This window comes from Vicugna pacos, chromosome 4 (assembly GCF_048564905.1).
Source record: "Vicugna pacos chromosome 4, VicPac4, whole genome shotgun sequence".
Classification (NCBI taxonomy): Eukaryota; Metazoa; Chordata; class Mammalia; order Artiodactyla; family Camelidae; genus Vicugna; species Vicugna pacos.
In genome coordinates, this window is record NC_132990.1 from 48,530,018 (window position 1) to 48,542,816 (window position 12,799).

Genomic DNA, 12,799 nt, shown 5'->3' on the forward strand with positions numbered 1-12,799 from the left:
GTAGGGAGTTTTTATCATTGTTGCTAATGCTGTTATTATTGGTAGAGATGTTACATCCCAAATGGCTTGACCCACCCAGGTAATGACCCAAGAAACAGGGAGCAGCAGAATCATATCCAATCTCCTTATTGTCCATTTGAGGAAATAGGTCCACAGAGGGTCAGGCACTTCTTTCAGGTCAGTCCTCACAGCTCAGAGCCCTGCCTCCTTGTATTGGACTGTTTTCTCTTGCAGCATAATTACTCTCCTTAATTCAGTAATATTCAAACTCTTTTGAGTATGTACACTCAACATAATTTTGAAAAATTTTGAGTAGATACCTAAATTTTGTCATAATTTTAAAAAGTACAACCTCTTTTATTTATATAGAATTCTAAATTAAAAAATGTTATTTTGCTTAGTATTCTTTACCATGTGAGGCAGACAGGATAGATTATATTAGCCCCATTTTACAGGCAAGAGTGTAAACAATCTCATATTTAGTTTAAGAAAGATCTGGGATATAAACCCTAGGCTTCCACACTCACAACTTCTCTTTTCTCATGACTTTTTTTTTGGTGGGGAGTAGATAATTAGATATATTTATTTGTTTTTTCACTCGAGATACTGGGGGTTGAACCCAGAATCTCATGCAAGCTAGGCAAGCACTCCTACCACTAAGCTATACCCTCCCCAACTCATGACTTTTTGATACATCATTTTGAAGTAATCTGATTTCACAATGCTTTACAGTATAAGAGTAACATCTGTAACATCTAATTCTGGCAGGTTAACTCTTGAGCCAACTAACTTAATTACCTTATAATCTGGCACACTTTAAGGCATTAATACCTCCAACTCAGTCTCACAGCTATGTTTGAGTGGCCCGTGAACCCAAACTACAGCAGAGCTGACCTTGAAGGATCAGGGGATACAATATTTAAGCATGTTTTCAGCTCTTAGGCTGGGCCTGGCACACCCTCATCAACTGCTCAGATGGCATGTTGAGGCCACTAAGTGAGTGACAGGAGCAGAGGGAAGCCCATTTAGGGGTGGATACTGGTGACAAACAGAAGCAAGATCAGACCTCCACTTTTTAGATCTAACATCTCCAGAAGCCCTACTGCTGGTCCACATCATAACCTGCAGGGTAGCAGGCAATACTTTCGGAGTCTAGAATATAGAAGGAAAGGGTCCAATTAACCTGTTTGCCTGGGGCCTAAAAGACCAAATAGCACTAATTTCATTTATGCCAAGTCAAGAAAATGGTTCATTCTTTCCTGATTTGGGTTTTAGGAAGAGAATTGATCATCAGGGAAACCAAAAAATTCCATCTCGAAGCTCAGCAGAAATAAATGGCAGGCATTTCCCTGATGGCAGAGGGACTAAGCAATCTACTGCTGTGTTCTTAATAGGAAACACCCATTTGGCTTAAGGGAAAAAATGACCTTGGCAAGTTTTGGACTTCCCCAGGAGATGGAACCAGACCAGGGTCAGGGCCTGGGTGACCAATCCTGATAGTGAAGAACTTCTTCACAAAAGGGTCTCTGGGTAGGGTCTACAAACACCCTAAACTTCCAAGAAAAAAACTGGAGTTTCTTCATGTTTCCCTGGGGAAAGGGGCCTTCCTTTCTCATAGATCCAAGAATAGGTTAAAATCCTGAGCTAGAGAAAAGTACTAAGTCAGTTGCAGGCAAGGATAAGGAAACCACCAGATACACCCAGAGTCAGCCAAGTCTGAGAACTCACAAAGCTGTCACTGAAGTTAGAACACAGACTCACAGCAGAGACATCTGAGTATTGCTTTTTGTGCTCTTCTTTCTTATTGTATTTCAAATTCTTTCCCAAACAAGGCCCTCGGAACTCCGAGGTTCAAGTATGCCCCTGGGGTTGGTCCACTGCTGTCTTGTATTCATGCTTGGGTATTCATTCACCAACATTAAACCCGAGGATAGAAGATGTGACAAAGCAGGACTCCCTTCTCCCTGGCACAAGTCCTTTGCTGGTTTCAGAGGTGGATGGGGCCAATGTGGAAAACACACAGAAACTCATCCTTGGAACTGGGGTGGGATGAAAGGTGCCTGCCATGAACCATCTGTTCCATGAAACTTGCCTTCCAGTTTGAAGATATAGCAGAAAATAAACTAATTTGAAGATACTGGGTAACAATTCCAAAAACAAAAAAACACATGCATCCAATGCACTGTGATTTCAGATATTCTGGGTTTAGTTCAGCTGCTGGGTGAGCTGTGTGACGCGTTCACCTTGATAGCCAGATGAAGCCACTTCCCCGAGGAAGCCCACTCTATTGTTGACAGTGTGACAGGCCACTGAGTGTTGGAAAGGGCACAAGAACCCTGAGATCACCTGAAAATTCTTGGCCGGGAAGGAAATTTCATGAATGTGGTCTTCCAAGCAAATGACACCAAACTTCCCCGGGTGCTGCTCAATCACTGTGTTGCCTGTTAGAGGGATGATTTTATTCTTGACCTTGGGTTGTCCATGTTTCAAGATGACTTCTCCAACAGACTTCAGATTTGGAAATTCCCAGGTCACAGAAGTTTCCACCGTAGGAAGCGTTTTTTATGGTTTGAAGAGTTACTTTTGCAAAGACACTGTTCCACCAACTTATGTCCTTCAAAGTCCAACTACCCCCATTCCTAGGCTCTCAGATGGCTGACATTCTTTACGAGGCGTGTTTCCCTTAACAAACTAACAGCCCTAGGTAATGCTTAATCTCACAATAACTCAGGCTGGCTTGTTTCAGCCCACTTTATAAGAGTCAAATCCCACTGCCCTAAACAGCTGACCTCACCTACACCCAGTCAGAGACTTGTGCACCAGGCACCTTGTGACCCGACCTTATAAAAGACCCCAATAACCAGCCCTAGGACCTCACACAGGCACCCCTCGCCTGTGTGTCCCACTATTGCCTACAACAGTGTACCCTAATAAACTCCTTTCTATTCTTATACTTAATCTCTGGTATTCTTTTACCAACCCGCATGTCACTGGCTCACCAACCGGCCACCCTGTTGTCTTACAATAGACACCACTAAAAATCTCACTCAAGCGGGTCTTATAACAGTCCTCTGCACCAGTAAACTCACCCCATTAATCCTCTGGATGCATACAACAAAGGCCAGGGAATGTTTATCTAGCACTTCCAAGCCGCGAGGTTTCACTAGCAGTCGTCTGAGGCACACCCTGTCCCGTAGTTGCCGCCAGGAATCATGTAGGACCCATTCTAGTCGCTCAAACTTGAGCTCTTTTCCTTTCCTCTACTCCTTCTTTTGCAAAAAGCTCCTGCTTTGCCTGGGAGACTCTGAGGGTCTGATAAACCTTCCTCTCCTTCAGGAAGTTGTCTGGAACCAAAGGGAGGCTTTCTCTTGCTGTCTCTCCGCCATCTTTCCAACGCTGCGACTACAGCTCATGCGCAGCCCCACCGCGTGGAGAAGAAGGGAACCGCTCTATGTCTGCTCGACCATAGAGACGGCTACTCTAGCTCCTCGTGGGGGACCCTGGCTGGCCCACGCCCTTTTAGCAGCGGTGAATCGCTGAGGTCTTAATAATCCTGATTCCTGACCAAAGTTGCACGAAGTTTCCTTGGCACCGCTTCAAACTTTTTAGAGCCGTGCCATCTTCAAAAGCCAGCCCTTTTCAACTGTTTGAAGTTGGGTTATAAACATCGATCATAATTTTGAATAGTTACAAAGGTTGTAAGTTTTGAATTATTGTAAACTTTGGGGCGGGAGGTAATTCGGTTTGTTTGTTTGTTTGCTTGTTTGTTTGTTTGTCTGTTTGTTTAAATGTAGGTACTGAAGATTGAACTCAGGACCTCATGCATGCTGCGCTTGCACTCTACCACTGAGTTATATCTTCCCCCCTTATTGTAAATATATATTTTAAACCTGATTATTGTAAACCTCTGAAAGTAAAGCTATAACTGCTTTAAAGATAGCCAGTGGATTGGAAATACTGGAATGATTTGATACCCACTATCACTCAATGAATAAATACACGAACAAAATACACGGTATCTTTTTTAACTTGCTCGTTTTCCTTCTTTTTTCTCCTTACTTATATTTCTGTTCCAAAGAATGTTATCTTAGTGTAATTTTTTTTTGCTTGAAAATCTTTTGTCCCGTGCTGTATTGTACTTTATTGTGATAAAAAAACATATATGACACTATTCCACTTCATGGGTAGGCAGAGCAGAAAATTTTTAGGGCAGTGAAGTACTCTGTATGATACTATAATGGTGGCGACACCTGATTATGTATTTGTCTAAACCCATAAAATGTACAACACCAAGAGGGAACCCTCATATTAAGTTACGGTCTGGGTAGTAATGTAAGTTCATCAGGTGTAACAGATGTACCATTCTGGTGGGGAATATTGATAATACGGGAGGCTACGCCTGTGGTGGGGGCAGAGTTTAGGAGGAATCCCTGTACCTTCTTAAATTTGCTGTGAACCTAAACAGCTCTAAAAAAAAAAAGTTCATTAAAAAATACATGTATAAATTTATACTTAATATTTTTTCTTTCTTTGGCTACAATTTTTAATTTTTTCCTTGTCGCTTGACTTCTAACAACTGTAATTCATACAGCTGATGAAAGTCACATAAATAATGACCGAACAGTAAAACACATTAGAAGGACTTCTGTGATGCTAGGTTAGTGTTTTCTGGTACCTTGAGTTATCTAATGGACAATTTGGCCCCTGGGGGTTTTATTCCTCGTGGCAACACATTTTAGTAAGATTTGGAGAGGAAGCGGTATACTTGTTTTTTGTTGGATGGGAGAAGTGCCACTGGGCAAGGGGAGGACGAAAATGAGAACTGCGTCTTGTCTGCAGATCCATTTAGGAAACAACTTAAGAAAGTTGAATTATTCTTAAATTTTGTACATCCACGCCACCAGGAAAATCTTCAAGGGCCCTCCTGGGGAAGAGTACTCCAGTTTTAAGACCAAGGACTGAAGTCACGCCTCAGTCGCCGAGTAGGCCACTCGGCCACCCGGCTCCCCGGCCAGCCAGCCCAGCTCCGGGTCCGAGGGCGACCACGCCCCCGCCGCGCCCCGCCCCTTCCGGCGCGGGAGGTTTGAGTCCCTTGGCGGGCGGAAGCGGCCAGAACCCGACCGTTCAAAGTCTTCCTAGGGACTCTCTGCACTGGCAGATTTGCTTCGGACCGCAGGCCTTAGTCCTTCTGCCCAGCGCGGTCCCGCCTGGCTCTCTGCCTTCAGGTCAGTGTCCCGCCTTGGGTGAGGGCCGAGGTCCCGGCTGTGCGCAGCGTGGGGGCGGCGGCGCGAGCCCAGTGTGCTCCCGGCTCACGGGAGACGGAGGAACTTCACCACAGCCCCGCCTTAGAAGCGCAGCCCCCTCTATGCGATAACCTTTCCGAACCCCGGTTTTCTCCTCTGTTAAGTGGGGATAGTGAACGTACCCGCCTCCGGCTTATCTACGAAGTGTGCAGGCAAACCATTGGCCACCTAGGAGTCTGTGATTGATGTGAATTCCCGTTTCCATGATCCTGACGGTCTCCGGGAAAGAAGTTCAGGAAGGGTTTCGGGTTATTTCTGTTCATACAACTCAGCTTACTGGGGCAGTCCCGTAAAAAAGGAAATGTGTTATTTCTTATCACCTCCTTTTCAGAGTCCAAACCCTTCCTCTCCCTTTGCCTTCTTAAAGTAGTGGCTTAAGAGGCTCACACTGAGAGTGTACACAGAACGGTATTAGCTGTAAAGGAGTGGCTCCCACCCAGAAACCAATGGGTGAAGAGACTTTCAAAGGAGGGCATCCCAGGAGAGCGATCAGGCCTCTAGCACCTAGGATGAGTAATTGTTCCTGAGATTCACCTTTGGTATTTCTCTTTGGTAGTAGAAGGGGGAAGGAATAGGGGGTTCAGAGTTGCCTGGAGTTTTGCCTAGAGGCCAGTATTCCTAGCTTTTTTGTACATATTTTGGTTTCTGTTTCTGTGTTACGTGAGAGAAATCAGAAACGCCCCTACTGCATCTTCATGGGCTTGTCTCACCAGTGGATCTGTCCTTTCTGTGGTCTACCGTGAACCAAGGAGATGGCCAGATTGGTCCCTTATTACCTTTAGGAATGAATGCGTCTTTGTTGGTGCTCCCAGAAACCTTTGCAAGGGAGCAGGACCGGATGTTAATTAAATATATTACAAGGCCGCATTATGAGCCATTTGTATTCTACTTCTCATTTGAAATATCCTCAGCATCAATGTCTTACGAGGCTCACTAGATGAGGTAGATGTATTACATAACAGGTAATAGCATAGTCCAAATAATACTATATTAATAAGAATGTGACCCCAATTTGTTGCTCTCTTATAAAATGTACTGCTAAACTTCCTCCCGCTAACTAGGCAATTCCTTGTTTCCTTGAGGTCCAAATCCCAGTTGTATATACCTCCAATTCTTCTATTTAATCACATTCAGAGGGACATTCAAGTGTTTGATTGGGGTCTAGTTTCCTTCTTCATTATCTATAGTTGAGAGACTGCCTTCTACATTGATTGTATACTTCCTTTAGCAGTAGTTGGGTTACTCCAGTCACAAGTCTTTCCTATATTCTATATTTCCAAACTCTAGAGGGTAAACAGGGCATTTTACAACCAGGTCCACATCCACAAAATTTAAAAACCAAGTAAAATCTGCTATCATTATAGCAGTTTTTTTTTTAAAAACTTTTTTTAATTGAGTTATAGTCATTTTACAATGTTGTGTATTATAGCAGTTTGCAAAATAAACACCAGTTTTCTTATACAGTAGCAAAAATGATGTTCCCTGGATTCAGTAGATACAATTTAGGCCCACATTGGTATTATTCACCTAAAGACATGGTGTGATTTGAGGGAAGGGGGTAGATAAGAAAATGGAAGACAGAAAAGGAGGAGATGTGTGATTCAGTCTTATATTGGTGCATTGATCTCTGCTAGTTGACCAGAGGCCATAACCTGGAACTTGCAAACTCATTTGGGAAAAATCTATCAAGAAGTGATTATGACACTCATATATCCCTCATCTGGGAAGTGAATTCCAACATCATACCAGTTGCTTTCTCTTTCTGAGTATGGTAGTTTGAAATAGCCCAGTCTTTTTTAAGGAATTTAGGCCTGTGCACTGGTGGTAATTGGGATTCTTATATTACCTAAGGCCTACATCTTTGCTTTTGTCCATTTCCGTCTCATGGTTTTTAAACTTTGAAATGTCTCTTTGTGTTACCTCTTTAGCACCTGTATTCTGAATATCCCAATACTGCATTAGTTGGGGCTTTGTTCTTTAAGGAACCTTATAGCCTGCTTTTATAGCAGACAACTTTCTAGACAAGATTTATAGCCTGACATTTCTAATCTTCTATTCTTTCTCTTCTCCCTCATCAGGATCTCAAAGATTTCTTAGCCTCGTGTTGACCTCTGTTTTTGCCTGTCTTAAAAATTCTTAGTCCTGTGATTCCTGTCTTTTTGTGGTGTGGTTCCATTTAATTCCTACATTTGTTCCAATGACAAATGCCCTTTAAAAGATTTCTGAGTTAGTATTGTTGTTAAGAATATTTCTAATCCTGTGTCTCAGGTGCCCAGGGAGAATAAATATTTCCTCTGTGATGTCTGCTTGCCTGGGACAACTTTTGCCACTCCAGTGGAAGCAGGAATATTTCATTTTATATCACCAACTTTCCATTAGTATCAGGACCTGATTTTGCTTCTTTTGTTTGCCTACTCCATTCATGCAGGTTTAGCTAGATTAAAAGTTCAACCTGTTTATTAAGTTGGTCCAATGCCATCTCTTCCTAGGAAATGACTCATTATTTCTTGGATCAGAATGTCTTTTGCCGTGATCTTTATCTTTCTTGCTATTTCAGCTTTGATATTAAGACTGAAAATGTTTTTTATTTTTTCAAAGCTGATTTTTTTCCCTTAGATTTTGATATTTTTCCTTCCAAAACTTTTTGCTCCAGTGTTCAGTTCACTGGCCAAATTTTTGCAGGCTTTTTACTTGCTGATAATAACATACCTTTTATCTCCAAATAAAATGATTCATGGAATTAGAGTGCTTTAGGCATTTTAAAAGGATATTTAAAGGGATATTTGAAAAAAATATTCTGTAGCTCTTGGGCTTTTGATAATTTCATTCAGTTTTTTTCTTCACCTCAGTTTAAGAAGATGGCTCATCCTCAATGTAGTAAGGATCTTCCCTATTGCTCCTGTCTTTTCCTTTATAAACTCACCACACTCCTGAGGTTGAATTCATATTCTTGGTTTTCCAAAGTCATGACCATTATTAACGCTTAATAACATGCTGGTCACTCAGCTCTGGATAAGCCAGGATGAAGGACAGGGAACTTGAAGGCAGTGAACATGGTGCTGGCCACTTAATCCAACAGCCTTCAGCAGACTTCCTAAATCTCTGCCTGTTGGTGAAGGGAGAGTCTCTGGCTCAAGAAAGGAGCAGTAGCACCAGCTTTCCACTACTGAGAGGCAGTAATTAAGATGTATGTTTTTTGCACTTTACAGGTGGAACTTTGCTCAAGTCCCAATTGGCTATGCGTGTACTTACCAAATCTAAGTGTTAGAAACAGTGAGGTCCTGGGATCCTGAACCCTGTGCCTGCCATAACTAGTCCACTGCTGGGTCACTGAGGGAGATTTGTGCACAGGAATCAGGCCAGGCAAGGGAGGAATTCATCACTAGCCTCAAGGCCCTTTATAAACTCCAGAGCCCTTGGTCTGCTGTGCTGGATTATATGGGAGATTCTTTGTTCTTGACTCACTGACCTCCACTTCCTGGGCCCCTCTGATTCCTACTCAGCTTTCTAAGGGGTGTGGGAGCATCTCTTCCCAAGGTTGAAATCTCAAGTCCTGTCCTTTCATACTAGCCTCTGGGAAGAAGAGCTCCTTAGAGAAACCGTACTTACATAGGTTCAGAGAGCTTCACTCCATGTCTCCGTATAAAGAAAGCTCCACTTTGCAGCACCTAAACTCAGATGCTAGGACTTGACCTATATATGAACACTTCTATTTTTAGAAATCAACTTCCTAGAAACTTTCTTTTACTAGTTTTGCTTTTTCTTCCTTCTTGGCTTCCCTGAAACTGTATTCTTCTAATTCTTAACTTTCCTAGTTGTTGTCTCCATAGTCTTCCTCTTGCCACCCCTAACTATAGGTATGTCTATATATTATTTTAAAGATTTGTCTTTCACTTTTAAGTCTTTATTATAATTGATTTTGTGTGTGGTGTGAGGTAGAGATCCAGTGTTCTTTCCAATATGCCTAACCATTTGTTCCAGCTCCAAATCTGCATTTCCTTCTGCTGGTACCTCTGAAAGCAGTTTCAGTTCAGTACCTGGTCAACCTTTTCTTCCTCTGGGCTCTTTGCACCTAAATTCCCTCTTTCTGGAATGCTCTTCCTCTCATTCTTTTTGTGCTAACAGCTCTTGTTAAGGCCTACTGACCACAGACCATTAGGAACACATCTGTAGTTAAAGGAACATTAGGTGTACTTAGCTTACTGTATCAGAGAAGGTAATGTATATATATTCTGGATAAAAATCCATTATTATAAGTGTCACAAATATTTTCTCACATTATGTTTTTTTATTTTTATTTATTTATTTTTTAAACTTTTTTTTATTGATTTATAATCATTTTACAATGTTGTGTCAAATTCCAGTGTAGAGCACAATTTTTCAGTTATACATGAACATATATATATTCATTGTCACATTTTTTTCTCTGTGAGCTACCATAAGATCTTGTATATATTTCCCTGTGCTATACAGTATAATCTTGTTTCTCTATTCTACAATTTTGAAATCCCAATCTATCTCTTCCCACCCCCCGCCCCCTTGGTAACCACAAGTTTGTATTCTATGTCTGTGAGTCTATTTCTGTTTTGTATTTATGCTTTGTTTGTTTGTTTTTTTTCAGATTCCACATATGAGTGATCTCATTGGTATTTTCCTTTCTCTTTCTGGCTTACTTCACTTAGAATGACATTCTCCAGGAGCATCCATGTTGCTGCAAATTATGGGTTTTTTTTTAAATGATGTCTTTGGATATGCAGTTCTTAATTTTAATGTTTAATGTGTTATTATATTTTTTATTAGCACATTCTGTATCTATTTAAGAGATCCTCTTCCATCCTGAAATGATGACAATGTCCTATTAAAAATTTAAAGGTTTACCTTTCATATTTAAGTCTTTACTTGATCTGGAACTGGTTTTTCATATAGCTAATCAGTTTTTTCAGTATCATTTATATGCCTAAGGCTTACTTATATTTGTAGTTACAAGAGTGAAGGAGATAATCTCTTAATAGTTCCTTTTTTGATCATGTACCATTATTGTCTTACAGGTTCTTTTTTAATTTTGAGCAAAACTTCCAGGAGGACTATGAAAGATTATGATGAACTTCTCAAATACTATGAATTATATGAAACTGTTGGGACAGGTAATTATTTTTTTCTTGGAGAGGATAGATCATCTTTTTGAGAGTATAGTGTATGGGCAGCCAGGAGCTTTTTAGCCTAACCTATGTAGTTTTAAAATTCTTCAACCTACTTTAGTAAGAAAAAATGGAGCAAGAGAAGAGAGTTGTAGGAGAGGCCTTATAGGTCATTTTATTTAGAATAAAAGTCATTAAAGAGTTTTGAGCCGAGGAGTGATCTGACCTTTGTTTTTAAGGGTCACTCTGGCTGCTTGATTGTGAAAAGATTGGCTGAGAGAGGGCAAGGGCAGAAGCAGAGAGATGTTAAAAGGTTATTGCAATTATTTAGGTAAGTGATGCTGGAGATGATGGTCATTTGGTTGGTGATAGAATTGAAGGTAGTGGGATTCTTTGTATAGAAAGGGGTGGGATTCTGTGTAGACACATGTACATACAGTATTTGTGTGTGTGTTTTAATTTATTGAGGCATGACACAATAAAATATGCAAAGTGTACTAATTTTGATGAGTTTTAGATACATATACACCCATATGTTCCCTGCTTATATCAGGACATAGAACATTTCCAGTCAGTGCCTGACTCCTTTCCCCCAAAGTAAACACTGATACATTTTGAAGACAGAGCCAGTGGGATTTGTTGATGAGTTAGATGTGAGGTGAGACAAAAGAGAAGACCTGAGGGTGGCTCCTGGATGTTTGGCCTAAGCACCTAGGAAAATGGAGTTGCCACTTACTGAGATGGGGAAGACCATGGGAGGGACTACCAGGAGCTTCTTTTTAGAAGTGCTTCTTTTAGATACCTTAATGTAGACATTTATCTAGCTTTTGATCCAGTTTTGAGACATAATTGCTTATTTTTACAGTTTTAAAACTGAATCGAAATTTCATATTGTCTTTTGTTTCTGCAACTTTATATTGTGTTCTAGCAATGTTAATTATAAAACAAATTTCTAAAGAGTTTTATTCTCTTTTCCTACTTCTTCACTGCAAAATGAAAGCTATCCTATTATGGCAAAAAAGAGTCTTTAGCTAGACATTGGATGAGGAGAGGTTAGGGTCATGGCTGACACTTTGGAAGCAACAGGAAGAAAGAGCCACAAACTTCAGGAAAATATAGATCAGTAGAGCCTTATAAAAGTAAATGGAAAGATGTTTGTGCCTGAGGCCTCAGTTTGCTCTGATGATGGTATTTAAGTTAGTTTGCTTATTTCTTCATAATATGTTTTCTCATACTTAGGTGGCTTTGCAAAGGTCAAACTTGGCTGCCATATCCTCACTGGAGAAATGGTAGCTATAAAAATCATGGATAAAAATGCACTAGGGGTAAGTTTAACATTATTTTAAAAATATTTATAGATCAGCTTTGTAAATTGAAACCTGAATTTGCTCTAATGTTCTAGTTACTGCTCTTTTATTAGAATAACATTTCCATAGCCAGTTATGTGTAAATCTATGGTTTTAAGAAGTAATCTGGGGAAGGGGTTACTTTTTCCTTAATTTTAATGCCGGGTGATGGCACATATTTGAAATCTGAAGGATCCATTTTTTTGCAGTTGTTTTGTAGTCTTGTGGGTGTTTCTAGGTATTGATATCCCCCTTTACCTTCTCATGGTACCCTTACTAAATGTTGATCTATTTTATAGTTTAGATAGATCATCCATCCCAGAATTTTATTCAAAGTGACCTTAGGAGTTACCTAATGAAATCCTTTTCCTAATCAGTCTCTTTTTCCTCTACATGAATGCTTCCAGGATTGAGATGCTCATTACCTCCTAAAGCAGCCCATTCAGTTTGTTATGTTGGATATAACATACATAAAGTTTTCTGTTTTTCTATTAAGGGGCGATCTGTCTCTGTTTATGGTCTTTTTGGCATTATATACTCTTTCCAGTGTTCAAAGTCATCCTGAGTGGTCTTTTTTCCTAATTCTTTCTGCCATTCCTTGTATGGTTTGGCTTCTGTACTTTGTTCTGGTCTCTACACTGAAAATTCACTAGTCTCTTAGTATATATTGTGACTGTTTCTTTTTTTGGAGATAAATTTTAAAAATTAAAAAAAGTCTTTTTTTCCTCTGACCAAAAATCTCTGAATGTTAAAAAAAACATTTTTTATTCTTCATGGTTGGGTTAGCATCATAATTAATATTAGCATACAGTTGAGTAAAACAACACAAACATTTTATAAATGCTGACAATTATCAAACATTAAAAAATAACCATTTACTGAAAATGCATTTTCATATTGGACTTTTATGTTGGACTTTTTTTTGACGGGGGAGTCTCCCTTGTTTCTGGAATGAGACAGAGTTTAACATCCACTGTTACCTTATTTTGTGCTGATTAACATACATAAATAG

The 12,799-nt window shown here is 40.1% G+C and overlaps 1 protein-coding gene and 1 pseudogene across 2 annotated transcripts in view; one reads left to right on the forward strand and one right to left on the reverse strand.

Annotated features, from left to right (window-relative positions):
* Positions 1 to 1,777: 1,777 nt before the first annotated feature.
* LOC102533088 (large ribosomal subunit protein uL30-like) lies at positions 1,778 to 3,413 on the reverse strand (annotated as a pseudogene).
* A 1,690-nt stretch (positions 3,414 to 5,103) lies between these two features.
* The window catches only part of MELK (maternal embryonic leucine zipper kinase), a 71,554-nt gene continuing 63,858 nt past the window's right edge, over positions 5,104 to 12,799 (forward strand). For both annotated transcript variants that reach the window (XM_072959741.1, XM_006204099.3), the window contains exons 1-3: positions 5,104 to 5,225; positions 10,352 to 10,447; positions 11,681 to 11,766. In XM_072959741.1, the coding sequence (XP_072815842.1) occupies positions 10,390 to 10,447; positions 11,681 to 11,766 (144 nt within the window). In that variant the 5' untranslated portion in view covers positions 5,104 to 5,225; positions 10,352 to 10,389. The remainder of the gene's footprint in view (positions 5,226 to 10,351; positions 10,448 to 11,680; positions 11,767 to 12,799) is intronic.